This window comes from Sinocyclocheilus grahami, unplaced genomic scaffold (genome assembly GCF_001515645.1).
Source record: "Sinocyclocheilus grahami isolate Dianchi unplaced genomic scaffold, SAMN03320097.WGS_v1.1 scaffold637.1, whole genome shotgun sequence".
NCBI lineage: Eukaryota > Metazoa > Chordata > Actinopteri > Cypriniformes > Cyprinidae > Sinocyclocheilus > Sinocyclocheilus grahami.
This window is the reverse complement of record NW_015505816.1, coordinates 439,045-451,301: the sequence shown is the minus strand read 5'-3', so window position 1 is coordinate 451,301 and position 12,257 is coordinate 439,045. Positions and strand designations below refer to the sequence as shown.

Sequence of the window (12,257 nt, the reverse complement as noted above, 5' to 3'; positions counted from 1 at the left end):
ACCTTTACAATATTATTTGTAAAGCTTGCGATATGACAATGATTCTGTAGTAACGGGGTGCAAAAACCATGTCTGCCTTCATACGAGTGTGGAATAAAGTTACAATGCCGTGTCAAATGTAACGCTACCAGCAATGGTAATTGAAATTACATGATAAAATGCATCATACACCTCAAACTCCAATACTGACAAAATGCGGGTGCGCTATGGCAGTACACATGCAGACGTTATTCAGTATTTTAGAGAACGAAGTAGAGGCAAGGTAAAGAGTTCAACAGTGGAGGGCCAACTTTGGGGTCTCGTGTAAAGGTGCGGCCACATTAGCGAAATTTCGCAGGCAAAGAAAGTCCAATGTCAGAACAGAAGTCACTTTCAAACCAAGCAGTTTTTTAAGTCAACATGGCAAACTCGCGTTACCAACTTTGACGAAATCTGCATGAGGAACTTTTTCGTAATCGCTGTATGCTGGGATTTCATAAATTTCATGGAGAAAAAAGTAACATAATTAGTAATGTAACTAACTATTAATTACTTTTGAAATAAAGTAATCAGAATAGTAACGTGATTACTTTTTAAAAAGGAGTAATCAGTCATTTGATTACATTTACAGAGTAACTTGCCCAACACTGCTCGCACGAAACTCCAATTGCATGAAGCACCGTTCACACAGAAGTCACTTCAAACCAAGCAGCTTACTTTTGGTTGAGGGGAATTCGCTTGACCAGCATGAACATGAGCGAAATCTGCGTGAGGAACTTTTCCATCCTTGCGCGAAACTCCCAGTCGCGCAGATTCCTATTGAAATGACTGGATTTCACCAAGCTAGGGTAAATGTGACCTAAAGCTATACATTTTTTTTCAATCCACCGTGTCAAACTATGCCACTTCCCAAAGTGACGCTACTCTAAAAGAGCTCACAGCAACAAGCATTTCCCACAGGGACAATGTAACGTATCATACACTTTGATCATCTCAATTGAGGGGAAAACTGAATTAAAAAAGAGCTGCATGAGCTCAGGCGACATTGATTATTTGGGAAATGAGCTCAGTCCTTCAGTTCCATCTCTGTACATCCCGAATCAAGGAGCATTGCTTCTCAAAGGGATATGGATATCATGATGTCATTAATTGAGGACTTAATTGTCATGCAAATCCAGTTGAGAGGAGGAGGAAGAAGAGAAAGGCTTTTCTTCACGTCTAATCGTCTTAGCGCTACACCGCACATATTATCTCTCGCCACGTCTCATTTCTCCCTGTAATACAGCAGATACATCTTCAGGGGTTCAGGTAACGGGAGTCTTAGAATCTTCTCCCTCAGAATATTAACGGGAGGCTCTGCACGAGCACAGCCACTTTTGGTTTTCTCCTCTTCGGTGCCGCATCCTTCCTCGTCCTCCTCGGTCAGGTCTTCTCTCACTCGGCGACAACCCCTTTCCTCTTCCTCCTCCACTTCCTCTTCTTCCTCTTCCACCCCTCCAGGGTAGTTGCAATCGTCCATGGCTGTGGGAATCATGGAGTCGTGGAGAACCATGGAGCTGACGCACTGGCGGTAGAAACGGCGGCAGAAGCGGCGGCGTTCGAAGCGGGGCCCGTAGCGGTGCATGGCCCGGGCCCCTGGGAAAGACACCCGTCTCTTTAAGCGTCCTTCCCCCATAGCAATAGGCTGCCGCAGAGTGTGGCGAATAGCAATCCGGGACAGGTCCTGCAATGTCCGCACCTCAAAAATGGCTGCAAAGTAGAAAATGAGGAGGAAAGCAGAGATATTGTTTCCTGTTTAGCATTTTTGAAGTTTAATAATACAGGGTTTCTGCAGGATTTATACTTTAAAACATTTCAAATATTTTTTTAAACCATGCAATGTAAATGTCTAGAGAGTATTTTTGTCTTGTTTTCCAGTTCAAATATTTAAAGATTTTTAAATGAAGATACATTCAGTCAAGAATCAAAATGACATAAGATATAAAGATAGTCCTATTTTCTGTAAAACTGATCAAAATGAAGTGGATTTATGATTAAAATAAGAACAAACGTCTGCTAATGGGCTCAGAAAACAACTTATTTCAGAGGAAAAACACAGATACCACTGGCAGATATTTGTTCTTGTTTTAAACATAAAATCACTTAATTTTGCCTTTAATTTTTCAAGACTTTATTTTATATTTACATCTCAAGTAAATGCATCTTGATTTAAGAATGTTTCTTAATTCAGATATAACGTTCGATATTTTTATAGTGGAGGAAAGCAGAGATATTGTTTCCTGTTTAGCATTTTTGAAGTTTAATAATACAGGGTTTCTGCAGGATTTATACTTTAAAACATTTCAAATATTTTTTTAAACCATGCAATGTAAATGTCTAGAGAGTATTTTTGTCTTGTTTTCCAGTTCAAATATTTAAAGATTTTTAAATGAAGATACATTCAGTCAAGAATCAAAATGACATAAGATATAAAGATAGTCCTATTTTCTGTAAAACTGATCAAAATGAAGTGGATTTATGATTAAAATAAGAACAAACGTCTGCTAATGGGCTCAGAAAACTAAACTTATTTCAGAGGAAAAACACAGATACCACTGGCAGATATTTGTTCTTGTTTTAAGCATAAAATCACTTAATTTTGCCTTTAATTTTTCAAGACTTTATTTTATATTTACATCTCAAGTAAATGCATCTTGATTTAAGAATGTTTCTTAATTCAGATATAACGTTCGATATTTTTATAGTTTTTTTTTTCTCGGTGCTTGCAAGATTTAAAGGGTTAGTTCACCCAAAAATGATAATTAGCCCATGAATTACTCACCCTCACGGCATCCTAGGTGTATATGACTTTCTTCTTTCAGACGAATCCAATCAGAGTTATATTAAAAATTGACTTTGATCTTTCAAGCTGTTTAATGGCAGTCAGCAGGTGTTGCAGTTCATCAGTCCAAAAGAAGTGAAATAAAGCACATCCATCCATAATAAAAAGTGCCTCATATGGCTCCGGGTGGTGAAAAAAGGCCTCCTGTAGCGAATCGATGCGTTTTTTTTAAGAAAAATAACCATATTTAAAACGTAATAATCAATTGAATCTAGCTTGCACTCACTGTTGTACACTGGAAGCAGTTCCGGGGGAATGACGTATGAGGTCAGCTTTGCGCATGTGCCGCTCAGAAGTGACGCACGCGGAAGCGCAGGGGAGAGATCAAAACAAAACAACGGTCACTAATTAGAAGTACAAAACGAGGATTTTTAAAGAAGAATGTCGGAGGATTTCGATATAAGCCAAGAGGAGACTGGTTTTCCTTTGCAAAAGTAAGGAAACTTTGCTTCCTTTGCTCCTGTTAACAAGCATTGGTTTTTCACAAAACTCACTGGCACATGCGCAACGCTGACCTCATACCTCATCGTCCCGGAGCTGCTTCTGTGTACAACTGTTGGCGCAAGCTAGATTAAAGTGATTATTATGTTTTGAATATGGATATTTTTCTTACAAAAATGCATCGATTCGCTACAGGAGGCCTTTGTTCACCCCCCTGGAGCTGTGTGAGGCACTTTTTTATTATGCATGGATACACTTTATTTCACTTCTTTTGGACTGCTGAACTGCAACACCCGCTGACTGTCATTAAACAGCTTGGAAGATCAAAGTCAATTTTTAATATAACTATATAGAAGGAAGTCATATATACGCCTAGGATGGCTTAAGGGCGAGTAAATAATGGGCTATTTTCATTTTTGGGTGAACTAACCCTTTAATGCCATGACTTTAAGACTTTCTGCTCTGATTGAAGAACTTTTTAAGGCCTTAATTTATGGAAGGGGAAAGTAAGACTTTTTACAATATCACACAATTATTCTTCCATGTTTTAATTTGAACATGAACTGCAAATTTTTTATTTTTCAAAGATTAACTGTTAATGCTTTATGCCCTAAGTAGTCATAATTACTAATACAAGAGAATGAAGGCCTCTTCACACCAAGAATTTGTAACAAGATTATTGTAAATAATATATTTAGGTAATTTTGTACTGCGATCACTCTGTTTTTCACAATGGTAATTTTCTTTTTTTCCCAGAATACGTCTTAGTGTAAAAATATAAAGGATTCACAAGGGGGAAAAAATTATTTTGAGATTTAAAATAAAAGCCAAAATTTCTAAATAGGGCCTGTTTACATCAACAATAACTATATAAGCGTCCACACCAACAGACAATAACATTCTATCTATTATAAACGTGAGCTGTGGTTTTGTTGTCGACTGCTTTAAATGCTGGAGCTCTTAAAAGGTGATTTCTGATTGGCTGTCAATGTTTTTTAAGTAGTCATAATTACTAATACAAGAGAATGAAGGCCTCTTCACACCAAGAATTTGTAACAAGATTATTGTAAATAATATATTTAGGTAATTTTGTACTGCGATCACTCTGTTTTTCACAATGGTAATTTTCTTTTTTTCCCAGAATACGTCTTAGTGTAAAAATATAAAGGATTCACAAGGGGGAAAAAATTATTTTGAGATTTAAAATAAAAGCCAAAATTTCTAAATAGGGCCTGTTTACATCAACAATAACTATATAAGCGTCCACACCAACAGACAATAACATTCTATCTATTATAAACGTGAGCTGTGGTGACGTGAGCTTTTTGTCATTCATCAGCTGGAGAAAAATGTTTATGAAATTGATTCCAACAATATCGTATCTGTGTTGTTAAAGGTGCAATAGGTGATTGTCTTCAGAAACATTTTTTTGTTATGCTGGTTGAAAGTCTCTTCACATCCCGATAGCAATCATTAAGTTAAGTGGTCTAAATGTATTTGTCTGTATTTATATTTTCTGAGGAAGGCGTAGGATCAAGAAATGTTCGTCCAATCAAAACGCTCGGTCCGAGCGTTTTAATTGGCTTTCCTACCTGCCTGTCAACGTATGTATTTGCATACCTCTGCGCACCGGGTTCGCGCAGACAGGATACGTCATCAGCGCGTTCACGCACGCTGAGCAGACAGAGTGAGAATGGCAGTCAAAAACATAAACAACCCGATCTTCCTTCCTGGTATTGCAGTACTTTTAAAGTTTTCTCACCGGTGAATGACACATGATGTAGCCCAGCGGTTAATCCAGTCCTCATGCCAGCTCGTTAGAAGCTACATGCATGAGCTACATGCATGGTTAGCATGGTTATTCTAACTCTATAATTATAGTTATTGCTACGTTTTAATTGGCTTTCCTACCTGCCTGTCAACATATGTATTTGCATACCTCTGCGCACCGGGTTCGCGCAGACAGGATACGTCATCAGCGCGTTCACGCACGCTGAGCAGACAGAGTGAGAATGGCAGTCAAAAACATAAACAACCCGATCTTCCTTCCTGGTATTGCAGTACTTTTAAAGTTTTCTCACCGGTGAATGACACATGATGTAGCCCAGCGGTTAATCCAGTCCTCATGCCAGCTCGTTAGAAGTGAGCTATATGCATGGTTAGCATGGTTATTCTAACTCTATAATTATAGTTATTGCTACATTTATAGTTGTGGGTGTGAATTACCCTTTACACTGTAGTAATGGGTTGTATTTTGTATGACAGCATGTAAATTATCAGAGATTTGCTTTAATTGGGATATACAAATACTCATTGGCCTTGGTGTAAATAGTTTTGGTGTGAAAAATCATTTGCAATTAGTGTCCTTGTTTGTACTGGACTCACGTAAAGGAACACTCCTAGGTCTGCCATTGACATTCTGTTTGGGCTGGACGAGTGGGGCAAAGGTCACAGCGATGATTTTCTTGGTCTCCCAGGAGCTCTGACCTGTGCGGGTGATCTTGGTCAACTGCAAAAGAGTTTCTAATTAATTACACTAATTACACATCATCCCATGTGAATACTAATTACACTTGTGTGTACTGTGTACATTGATTTTGTGTGAGTAAAATGCAAATACATTGAAATAAAAAAATGGGACTTTGGGACACCATGAAATCAAAGTATTCGTTTTATGGCTTCAATGTCTTTTAGTTTTGAAGTCATGCATTTCCTCTTCTTTTTTTTTTTTACAAATACAAACGTGTAAACTTCACAGTCTTTTCCTCACAGAAAAATGGGCCAAAAATATTAAATGCTCATCTTGCACACATGCTCTTTTCCAAATATTTCCCAATAAACTGAGCCTAAAGCCATTCTATATGTCAGGAAATGTCAACACAAGAAAGACAACTAAATTCATCAAAGTCTCCCTTAAAACCTGCTGTGCAATAAGAACACATTAACTTGATGCACCCACCTTCTCCTCCAGGGGGAGAACTAAGATCCCGCCAACCTTTAGCAGGTTCTTCATGTAGTTCTCATACTCTTTCTGAACTCCTGCTCCACAGTACACCCTGTCATACTGCCGGCTCTCCGGAGGGATCTCCAGACAGTTTCCCACCACAAAGGTCGGCTCACAGAACTCAAACCTGTGATCATTAAACAAAATCAAGTCATTAAAGAAAATGGACAATTAAAAGCATATGTAAAGCTGCATCCCAGGAAATGGCTCACTTGTCAAAGCTGTCGCTGGCTTTAATAAAGTGGTCAAGTTTCTCATATGCATAATCAACCACATCCGCATGCAGTTCCACACCGTGATTCACACCAAACGGACCTGGGGATAGAATGACAGATATGTATTTTTATATTAAATATGTATTTTTAGGTAAACTACAAATAAAAGTGAACTAGAATAAAAGGATAACAAAAAAATTAAATAAAAAATCGTGAATTGGTTAAGAAATATATAAATTCAAGATCCACTAAAAAGGTTTGAGGGTCAGTAAGATTTTTAAAGAAATGATTACTTGTAGTCCACAAGGGCACATTCAATTGGTCAAAAGTGTCAGTGCAGGCATTTATAATGTTACAAAAAAATTCTCCAAATAAAAACACACACACAAAAAAAAATCATTGAGCATTTTGAACATTGATAATAACAATAAATGTTTCTTGAGCATCAAATCAGTATATTAGAACGATTTCTGAAGGATCATGTGACACTGAACACTGGAGTAATGACTGCTAAAAAAATCATTACATTTAAATAAATTGCCTTTTGAAATATTAAAATAGAAAAGAGTTATTTAAAATTGTAATAACATTTCACAATATCACTGTTAACTTTATTTTTTGATCAAATAAATGCAGCCTTCGTGAGCCTTCATTCAAAAACATTTTTAAAAAATCATACCGACCCCAAACTTTTCAACAGTAGTTTATATTCTCTTAATGTAAAGTTTTAGCATTACACAATTTCGTTTCTCAACTAAATGTATCGTTTTAAAGATTACTTGAAAACAAGACAAATATGCCAATAAATAAAAAGTTTTTTTTGCAGTGCAAATACACTCACCCAGTATAAGGCCCACCATGGTGCTGAGATAACCCGTCCCACTGCCCAGATTGAGAAAAGACAGGCCAGGCTGCAGGTCCAAGGCCTCCATCACCTCCGAGTAGATACATGGAGCAGACAGATGGAGGTTTCCATGCCTCCAGGCCAGGTCTTTATATGCACTGTCACGGTACTCCTCCAGGTAATAGTCCACTCTGTCAATGGCTCTGAAGGCCCTCTCCACCAGTTCTGAGCGGATGTAATGAGCCTCCTTCAGGTTGTCAATCAGCTCATCGTTATCTTCACCCGCGCTGACGGCTCCACCCATGATGACAGCAGAAGAGCTTCTAAAGACAGTCCTGAGGTGTGCCCGTCACTGTCTGGAGGGAAAAGCAAAACATCTCAGAGCAAACCCAGAGTAAGTTGACAATACAATGGTAGAACGATCTTATTGAGCTTTATACTATATACTATTTACGTATAAACAAACACAGAATCTGATATATTAAATAACAAACATGAAGAATTCCTAATCGGACAACACACACACACACACACACACACACATATATATATATATATATATAATATTAATAATAACCGTTTTAGGATCATGTTTTATTTAGTCGTAAATGACACCTCCAACAGACTGTTGTCTAGCAGGTGGGAAGAAAGCAAAGCATGATAATTAAGACAGCTAAATCTTTAATGAGTCCCAGCATGTCGGATATCTGAGGTGAGCTAATTTGCCAACAAACTTCACAATAAGACTCCCACTCGCCTTCAACTCCTTCCCTCACACTCTAATTTTAGAGGTCAGACAATGCCAAGTAAAAAGTGGCACACTGTTGCGTCCCGACTCAAACTCTTGGCAGCGCCTCCATTTAAAGCAGAGATATGGTTTGTTTGTCATTTTGGCAAGCAGACAAAGCACATGGGTAGCTGACACATTACATGCTTATGAACTTTTAAAAAATCCAGAATTTAGGCTCAAATTTAGATGAATGCATATGTGAAAGTGTACATTTTTGGTGCTGTTACTGTTTATCATTTCTTGTAAGTTTTGTACCATTTCAACCATTTTATTCAATGAGTTTGATCTTATTCCATGATTATTTGATGAATAGAATTTTAAAAGAACATTTCTTTGAAATATAAATATTGTGTAACATTTTAAATGTCTTTACTGTCACTTTTGATCAATTTTTTGAGTACTTGCTGAATAAAAGTATTGATTTCTTTATTTAAAAACGTACCCCATATTTTGTTATATATATATATAATATTAATAATAACCGTTTTAGGATCATGTTTTATTTAGTCGTAAATGACACCTCCAACAGACTGTTGTCTAGCAGGTGGGAAGAAAGCAAAGCATGATAATTAAGACAGCTAAATCTTTAATGAGTCCCAGCATGTCGGATATCTGAGGTGAGCTAATTTGCCAACAAACTTCACAATAAGACTCCCACTCGCCTTCAACTCCTTCCCTCACACTCTAATTTTAGAGGTCAGACAATGCCAAGTAAAAAGTGGCACACTGTTGCGTCCCGACTCAAACTCTTGGCAGCGCCTCCATTTAAAGCAGAGATATGGTTTGTTTGTCATTTTGGCAAGCAGACAAAGCACATGGGTAGCTGACACATTACATGCTTATGAACTTTTAAAAAATCCAGAATTTAGGCTCAAATTTAGATGAATGCATATGTGAAAGTGTACATTTTTGGTGCTGTTACTGTTTATCATTTCTTGTAAGTTTTGTACCATTTCAACCATTTTATTCAATGAGTTTGATCTTATTCCATGATTATTTGATGAATAGAATTTTAAAAGAACATTTCTTTGAAATATAAATATTGTGTAACATTTTAAATGTCTTTACTGTCACTTTTGATCAATTTTTTGAGTACTTGCTGAATAAAAGTATTGATTTCTTTATTTAAAAACTAAAAACGTACCCCATATTTTGATACATTTTCCCTACATTTACAATTCTGACCAGAAATACAACACATACTTTAACTTTATTGTTTTTGTTTCAACTGGGCTATCAATGGAGTAAAATAAATATATAAAATGAATGTGCTGGGAAAATATGAGCTTTTAAAAGATACATGCATAATTGTAAAATAGCATTGTTCAGTATTGTTTGGTTTAATATAGATTTTAACAAAACAATAGCAGGACATGTTAACAATCCACACATATGTTAAATGTGACAGACTTATTATCAGTGTTGGGGGTAACTCATTACAAGTAATGCGAGTTACGTAATCAGATTACTTTTTTCAAGTAACTAGTAAAGTAACGCATTACTTTTTTAATTTGCAAGAAAATATCTGAGTTACTTTTTCAAAAAAGTAATGCCAGTTACTCTTTTCCCATTTATTGACTGACAGCTCTCCTGTCCCCATATTGGGAGAAATCAGAGGCGTTGTGTGTGCTGTGTGAACATGATGTTACTCTAGTTCTACACTAAATGTGAATGTGCATTAATTCATCCCACTCATCCCACCCACTTAAATAACACAAATGTATCTAATCTAATCTATACTAATAAAGCAAAAATGACTTTAGATAAACTAACAATTGTGCTTTGTTTTTTTATCGCTGAAGAGTGTTTCTTCTCCTGCGTTCTACTGTACAGACGTGAATTTACTTTTGCTTCAGCCTGAGGTTTATTCAGTACACTTTTTGCTGTGAAAGGGCTTTTATATTTGCTATAAATGGAACTTCTTATATTAAAAACAATCAAGCCCTGCTTATATTTAAAAAGTAACGCGAAAGTAACGCAAAAGTAATATAACGCATTACTTTCCATAAAAAGTAACTAAGTAACGTAATTAGTTACTTTTTTAGGGAGTAATGCAATATTGTAATGCATTACTTTTAAAAGTAGCTTTCCCCAACACTGGTTATTACAGGTCAACTTAAGTAACAACAAAAGCACCACAGACTAAAATATCAGGAATGCAAAATGGTGGGCTGGTCGCTTCTTTTACTTGCCAGATAAGTTTCAATGAGACATTAAAATCGAACTCGCTATAAAATGTGCATTATATCACAAAGTCTATCTCTTTGTCATTTAATCTAACAAATGAACTATTGAGGTCGTGATGGCACCCGTCAACTATTTATAACGGACAACCGTGTAGCATGTGACACCACAGCACTGTGTTTTTGACACATGGAACCGACCATCACATTCAGCAAAACAGTAGCAAACCAATCGCGTTACACGACACGAGGAAAACACATCTGTAAACAGAGCAGCGAGAAAACGTAAACGTATTCGCGCAAAATTACGCGCGTGTTGTAACCCAGAAACCGTCATATGTAGGTCACGTCTATTGAATGCATTTAACAACAGTTAACTGCAGTCTGTCTATGCACGAGGAGAGGCTTTACACAACCCCCGACATAAACAAAAGAGTCTCCGCCAAACTGGCACTCATTGCCGCGGCGCAGTCTACATCATCTTACCGTGTGATTTCGGACCTCAGCGGTTGTCTCGTGCAAACCAGCAATGTCCATCGATTACATTATCGCGTATGTCGTGTATTTGGATCCGGGCACACTAAGGTCTAGCTTGACTGCGAAAAAATCGATGCGATGTAAACATAAACCAGCTGACGCGCTGACGTCACACGCACGAAGACGTCCAATGCGTCGTCGCTGCATTTCGTGGAGATTCGATTCATCTTAGTGACTCGATTCTTTTAAATCGTTTCACCAAAAAGATTCGTTTAAATTGAGATTCAAGCGTTGGTTTGTTTAAAAAACAACAACAACATACGAAACACACATGGCATTTAAAAATACAAAAAAAAAAGGGAGAAACAATAGTAGTGGTTGAGTAGTCGTCATTGTTTCGCCTGAGGCAATCAGAGAGTTTTCGATTCTGTGTTGTGAGTCAATGAATCGTTCATTCAATTGATTCTTTAAAAGATTCATTACATTCTGTCATTCGTTCCAACGGTCTTATACTTTATTAAAATTTATGAAAAGTATAATAAGCGTTTTTTGATAATATAATATCTACTGTACCATTTTCTTTCTCCATTTTATCCAACAAGACAACAAAGACTCGTTCAGTCGGTCAGACACAAAATTCCGCTCCGAATCTTGTTCAGACTCCAAACACAGACTCGTCGACCTGACAAATGCTTCTTCACAGATCGCTCTCTATCGAAGGTAGGACACAACAGTGAATAAAATGCGTCCACTGCATGAAAAAGATTCATTCAAGTACATATTCGTTCACGAACAAAACACCAGTAGAACATACAGTCAAAATCCCTCATACACAATTTGATATTCGTGTCAGAGCACTCAAAGGACAGTTATTTTCATATTTTTCTCCTTATTGTTATGATGGTTCAATAAAATCATTTGGCGCAAATAATTGATGCTTCCAAACTTTTTAAGCACCTGTAGATTTAGCCTTATTTATCTAAATGCAGTCAAATAAATATATTTGTCAGGTACTATGATTAGCAATGCGGATATCATTTCACCCCACTTCTGAAACGAGTGTCGTTATTAGACACCGCTGTAAAGTTTCATTTGAATCATTTATGCTGAGATAGTATTGTTTTGAGTGTGGAAGTGTTGCTTTGTCTCCAGCAGAGGTCAGAATGTAAAAAGCTTAGATTTACAAATGGTGGCATACTTCCATTTGTTTGTTGTCAGTCTATAAAAAGACTAATTTATAAGCCAAACAGACTGTAAAAATCTCTCATCACAGCTAGCACTATCATGATGCTGACAAAGATGAAATATATAAAAGAAAAGACTAGTCAACTGGCATACACTTACTATTTTCTGAATTTCAGTTATCAAATCGATGAATCAAGACAGATGGAATCATGCAGTGACTAAAAAAACGTGAAACCAAAAATGTAACTTGTGTTTGTA

General features: G+C 36.8%; 1 protein-coding gene across 1 annotated transcript; it reads right to left on the bottom strand.

Annotated features, from left to right (window-relative positions):
• Positions 1–592: 592 nt before the first annotated feature.
• On the bottom strand, positions 593–10,976 carry LOC107558232 (protein-L-isoaspartate O-methyltransferase domain-containing protein 2-like). Its single transcript, XM_016241860.1, has 6 exons — positions 10,824–10,976; positions 7,362–7,720; positions 6,518–6,620; positions 6,261–6,432; positions 5,687–5,810; positions 593–1,728 (listed from the first exon to the last, which is right to left on the bottom strand). Exons 2-6 carry the CDS (start codon positions 7,666–7,668, stop codon positions 1,244–1,246), a joined length of 1,191 nt encoding a protein of 396 aa, XP_016097346.1. The 5' UTR covers positions 7,669–7,720; positions 10,824–10,976; the 3' UTR covers positions 593–1,243.
• Positions 10,977–12,257: the final 1,281 nt, after the last annotated feature.

Bases quoted from the DNA above. Each gene is read 5' to 3' on its own strand.
- LOC107558232 (XM_016241860.1), bottom strand. From the start codon at position 7,668: ATGGGTGGAGCCGTCAGCGCGGGTGAAGATAACGATGAGCTGATTGAC. The intron at 5,811-6,260 runs GTGGGTGCATCA...ACTCTTTTGCAG, and splicing joins TTCTCCCCCTGGAGGAGAAG to TTGACCAAGATCACCCGCAC. The intron at 1,729-5,686 runs GTGAGTCCAGTA...TCTACTTTGCAG, and splicing joins ACCTAGGAGTGTTCCTTTAC to CCATTTTTGAGGTGCGGACA.